At 34.2% G+C, this 5,841-nt stretch overlaps 1 protein-coding gene across 1 annotated transcript; it reads right to left on the bottom strand.

Moving 5' to 3' along the window:
- Positions 1-2,585: 2,585 nt before the first annotated feature.
- Positions 2,586-3,137, bottom strand: LOC139890285 (G-type lectin S-receptor-like serine/threonine-protein kinase SD1-13). The gene is made up of 2 exons (XM_071873178.1): positions 2,994-3,137; positions 2,586-2,897 (listed from the first exon to the last, which is right to left on the bottom strand). Exons 1-2 carry the CDS (start codon positions 3,135-3,137, stop codon positions 2,586-2,588), a joined length of 456 nt encoding a protein of 151 aa, XP_071729279.1.
- Positions 3,138-5,841: the final 2,704 nt, after the last annotated feature.

Genomic DNA, 5,841 nt, shown 5'->3' with positions numbered 1-5,841 from the left:
GCGAAAAGGGGACGTTTGGTCCAAATTCGAGTTGTGTGTAATGAAGGATGGTGCGAAAAAAGCTCGTTGTACACAATGTATGAAGTTCATGGGTGTTTCGGGTAATACAACGTTAAGAAAACATCTTGACAAAAGTTGTAGTGCAAGGCAAGACCCGAGACAACAAACAATGCGGGCCGATGGTTCGATTTTTGAATACGATGTCGAAGCTCTTCGGCAAGATTTGTCAAGGTTTGTCATTCAACAAGCGCTTCCTTTCAACCACTTCGACAATCCAAGGCTTACGGAGCTAATTCGGAATCGACTACAACCGCGATATAGCAATGTAAGTCGTTCTACCTTAAGACGTGACGCCTTTAAATTATGGAAAAAAGCTAAAACTGAAATAATTGAAGGTTTTCGAACATATAAACATAGGGTTTCTATAACTTGTGATGTTTGGAGCGCACCACATGGAACGGCAAATTCTTATTTAGCCGTTACCGCTCATTGGTTTAATCCCGATTCGTGGCTTTTAATGAAACGTGTTATCGATTTTAAAATATTTGGTTATCCACATAACGGTAATAATATAAAAAAAGCGTTACAAGACACTTTAGAAGAATATAATTTAATCGATAAAGTTTTTACAATTTCGCTAGATAATGCATCTAATAATGATGCGGCCATGAGTGAGTTAAAAATTGCACTTAGACCGATTTTAAATGGTGCATTTATTCATACACGTTGTGTTGCTCATATTATAAACTTGGGAGTTCAAGATTGTTTAACTTTTTGTTCTTCATTAAAAGAAAAATTTAGAAGATTATTAGTAACGATTTATCGTACGAGCAACGCACGACATCATAACTATAAGGCTTTTGTTAAAGATTGTCATGGCACTTGGTTAGGTCCTTATTTTGATAATAATACAAGATGAAATTCTACTTGTTTAATGTTCGAAAATATTTTACGTCAAAAAGAAACGTTAATCGCTTTTAATAGAAAACTACTTAGAAAGGGATTTTCCGAACCAATTAGTGACGACGAATGGGATGACTTGGAATCATTAACAAGTTTTTTACAAGTTTTTAAAGAGGCATCAACAATGTTATCGGGTGTTTATTACCCAACTAGCGTACTAGTTTTAGAACAATTTTATATAATGACGGAAAAAATATGCGAATATGCGAATTTGCGAACTCAAATAATGTTATTTTTAACAACCTTGACATTTTAAAATGGTGGGAAACAAAACAAGACACATATCCAATATTAAGCATTATGGCTCGTGACTTATTTACCGTTCAAGCTTCAACCGTAGCTTCCGAATCGGCCTTTTCTTTGAGTGGTCGAATTATATCGGAAAGAAGGTCAAGACTTACCCCCCAAGCTGTGAAAGTATGTGTATGTTTGAAAGATTATTTGGATGGGGTAGATAGGATACAAGATCGAACTTCATTAGAAGGTCCGTTATATAACGACATTGAAGAATGTATAGAGTTTGAAGAAAATTTAGCGGGATTATCGCCTACAACAACCTAAGAGAATTCCGACAATGAACTAAACGAAGTGGATGAAGGTGACTATGAACCGTTTGATATGGACCAAACCGAAATGAATGTATCGGGTTACCAACAAGCTTACCTTTCTCTGGTTGATGACCCCGCTTTTGAAGACTACGATCGAAGGCACAATCCTCAACGCGCTCAACAAGATAACACATTTGGGTCATTTGACGACTAAAGTATAACGGGTGATGGCCATGCCGAAGCTCGATATACTTTAGTCTTAATACATTATTGGGTGATGGCCATGCCGAAGCTCGAAATGTATTAATTATAATTGTATTGTTCGAATAAAAGTGTTTTTATTTTTATTATTGTATCGTTCGAATAAAAGTGTTATTTATATAATTGTATTGTTCGAATATTGTTATTTATATTATCTATTGTGTTGAGCACTTGAGCGTTATAACTTTTCTTTATACCGATTATATTATTGTTGTCAAACGTTAAAAAAAATAGAACCGGTAAAAATATAATTCGCAAAATCGAATCCTAGTCCAAGAAAAATTCGAAAAAATCCGATCGAGATCCAAAAAAGAACCGGTTCCGGAAAAAAATCCGAAAAAAATCCGACGCCGAGAACCGGAACCGGAACCGGTTCCGAAAAATCCGGACAAAAAAATCCGGTTTTTTTTTGTCCGAATCCGGTTTTTTATCCGATTTGTGCATCTATAATTACAGCTTCATTCGTAACATTGGGATCATGATATATAAAAATCGTATCACAATACCGATGGTGTCAGCCAGTTTTCGTTAAAATAGCCTAATAATTAAGGTCCTCATATCCTTACAAAACCTCACTAACAGCTAGTTAGACCGTATAAATAGGACGAAGACCCGGCTTCCCGGGTCGTCTGAACATATATAACTTTATCCATTTACCTATTTATATTGGTACAAAATGGATGTAAAATATAAAACTTTAGAAGTTTTATCTATATAAATGAAATAGGTTTTTAATTTATTCTTATGAACCAGTGACACACTAGTTAAGTAAAACTACACATGTATTTAACTTTTTTTCTTTCTATCTTGCAACTAAAACTGAAAGTGATTGCCCGTTAAGTCGTTAACGGAACCATTTGTCACATTATTATGATTATCATCTCTTCCTGTCTCTGCATCATGCCTCTCAACAAAGAACACTGGTTGATTTGGCTCAGGTAGATGCATATTTTCATTTGTGAGCATCGATACGACTTCAGACATAGTTGGTCTATCCATTGCATGATCTTGAATACAAAAGAGACTTACATGAATGCATGTCATTACTTCATTAGGAGTGCATGATTCTTCAAGCACCAGATCCATCAACTCCAAACCTCTGCCATTGTTCCATAATACCAATGTCTAAAACAGTTTAAACTTTTATTTGCTTTGAAGTTATACACACCCACAGTTCGACACACATTATGAAACACTAATTAAGCCATATAAATAACTTACCAGCCCTAGAAGGTTGAGAGGGTGTTCCACGTCATAGCTCCAATGATTCATTCGGCCGCTTACGATCTCAAGCAATAAAACACCAAAACCAAAGACATCGATGTCGGTTGAAACAGTGCCTTGTAGTAAATACTCAGGCGGCATATAGCCACTAGATGATATCAAATTACTAGTTAGAGTATGTGTTGGGATTTGTATTTGACACAAGAAACAGTTATCAAATTACTACTTGTATTTGTTTCAGATTCATTGATTTCAAATAACTTATGTTCTGTCAGATCATTCTCTCAAGGTTTTGGAACTCATTCCAGAAGTCATGGGTGATCATTGGTCCGATGCTTCGGGCGAAACCTATTCACAAATAGCCTTCAGATTGTGGGAATTGAGTTGAATGCCCGGATATTCGAAAGGGGCATTGTCCCTCAGTTCTTACCAACCCCCGGTGTGTAATCGACATGTTGTTAGCATCCATACCAAAATCTGATATTTTCAGCTTCAAATAATCATCTAGCAAGATATTATCCTTATCCTCGAAAACTTATGGAGATATAGAAGTCCTTGGAGCAATGCTGTCAATGATTACAAAGCGGTTATTCCAATTTAGTAATCCTTTCTTCCTAAGATATGTTAATAATCAAATAGCATGCATCAACTAATGAATTAAAAGGAATAAGTTAATAAGCCAAGAATGTACCATATGTTGGAGCTAATCGGTTTGTGTGTCCCACATCGGAAGTATAAAGAAGCATATGCTTGTATATAAGCTTAGGGGAACCTCCCTCTATCACCAATTGGTTTTAGAGTACTAGGGAACTCTTGAGCTCATATGCAGGACATGTTGGAGGACCTAAATCGATCCAACACCATACAAGTGTTGATCTTACCTATAACCCGACAATTGAGACCCATAGCTTGAAAAATGGTCCATTAGGTTATGTTTTTAACCAATTGGATCCATAAAAAGTTAGAGTGGGTCTAGTTTAGACCCATATGAAGCCTAACTAATATATATAAGGTTCAACGGGTCCTTAATGGGTCTTTACAAGAATTTAAAAAAATTATCATCTAGAGGTTTTACTAGTTTAAGAAAATGAGTAATCCAAACCGACCTGACCCATTTCAACTAAACTCGTTTGACCCATCTAAAAAATCTGACTCGTTGAACCCATTACCCGTTTTGACCCATATCCATTCAGATCTCAAGCCAAACGGTTTGCCATATATATAATTCTAACCAAACAGATAGAAATTCAAGCTACTATTATGCAAGTAATCATATAAAAGAATTTTTTTCTTGTTTTTCAACAGAACACCCTATAAGTCGAACAAGATTAGTGTGTTGAAGTTTGGCAATGGCTCAGTTTCGTTCTAAACTCCTTGAATGGTAAGAAAAATAGATGAAATCATATAATAAGAAATACGCACATGTAACACAATGAATTGGTGAGCTGATGTAGTTAATGAGCATCAAAATTGATGTTATCATATGTACGATGATATTATGTCGGACAGCTTGTATCATGTTTAACAACAACTGAAGTAATCAAATATATATACTTAGACCCCGTTTGTTTTTTACTTTTATTAAGTTATGTTGTCTGAATGAAATTATGACGTGTGTGAGGAATAAGTGACGACTAAATAGTTATTGTTTGTTTTATGTGCTGAACAGTGACTGAATAATTATAATTACAAATTTAACCCTGTACATACGGCAGTTATAGACAGTTATTTTAGCAGTTTTGAAACAGTAGGGACGAATATGATAATTCACATTTTCATGACTTAAATTATTAAGACATTCTATTTTCATTAAGTCCAAAACAAACACTACACCACTTATTCAATTTTATATCATTAAGTTCAATTAAGTTCATTAAGTTCTAATCAAACGGAGCCTTATATATATATCATCAGTTATAGCACTTAATATAATTTTACAGTAGATGGAGTTGAGAAAGTTATTGTTAGTACTTATGTGAGACCTGTGACTATACTATCCAACCACTGAAAAGATCTATACTATCCAACAACTAGAAAGACCTACTTATTTGCACATGGAGGTTCGTAAATAACTAAATGTTCTTATATGAGGATTTAGTTTAATATGAAATGAAATGATTTTAACGTAAAATTGGTCTAGTAAGATTGTAAATAGTCAGAGGTGGTTACATCGTATGATTGAAAGCCAAACTTCAACTTTTCATAAAATTCGTTATAAGTTTCCTAAGGCCAGATAAAAGGAAATCGAAAAGGTTTTGGATTTGTGCTATTATTCCGTAAATTTTTATTTATTTATTACTTGTCGTTTTTTACATGTCATACTTCTGCATGTTGTGCGTCAAAATGATTATCGCACGGATCCTTGCACAAATAGGTTTGGCATAAAAATTAAAGTATATGTTCGCCGAAGCTCAGGTGTTGCCTTCTCCTTAAGTTAGTTGACATCACATATGTATATTTATTATTTGAGTATATGTTTACTGACTACTCATTTTGCTTTTGTAGCTCTATTTTAATGACATGAATTATTTGTCTGAAGTAGGTTAATGAAATTTAGAAAATAAGATAGTTATTTTGTTTTGTTGGTTATGTATATTATTATATAGTGTCTTATTGTATTTGATTACAATGTGTTATACTTGACAATTTAGTGAAGAAAATAGTAAATGAGGGAGAGTTACAAAATGAATTTGCATTAATTACGAACGTGCCATTTGATATGGCTACAATGTTTTGCAGAGAGTTTGCCCAACGTGTAATAATTCAGAAATGGTAAGTCAAGTCAACATTCCACCTTTTTTAAACATTTTCTGTGTTGAGTTGTCTTATTTGAACTTACAAAAAT

The sequence above is a fragment of the Rutidosis leptorrhynchoides genome, chromosome 2 (assembly GCF_046630445.1).
Source record: "Rutidosis leptorrhynchoides isolate AG116_Rl617_1_P2 chromosome 2, CSIRO_AGI_Rlap_v1, whole genome shotgun sequence".
Lineage (NCBI taxonomy): Eukaryota > Viridiplantae > Streptophyta > Magnoliopsida > Asterales > Asteraceae > Rutidosis > Rutidosis leptorrhynchoides.
This window is presented reverse-complemented; position numbering and strand designations above follow the sequence as displayed.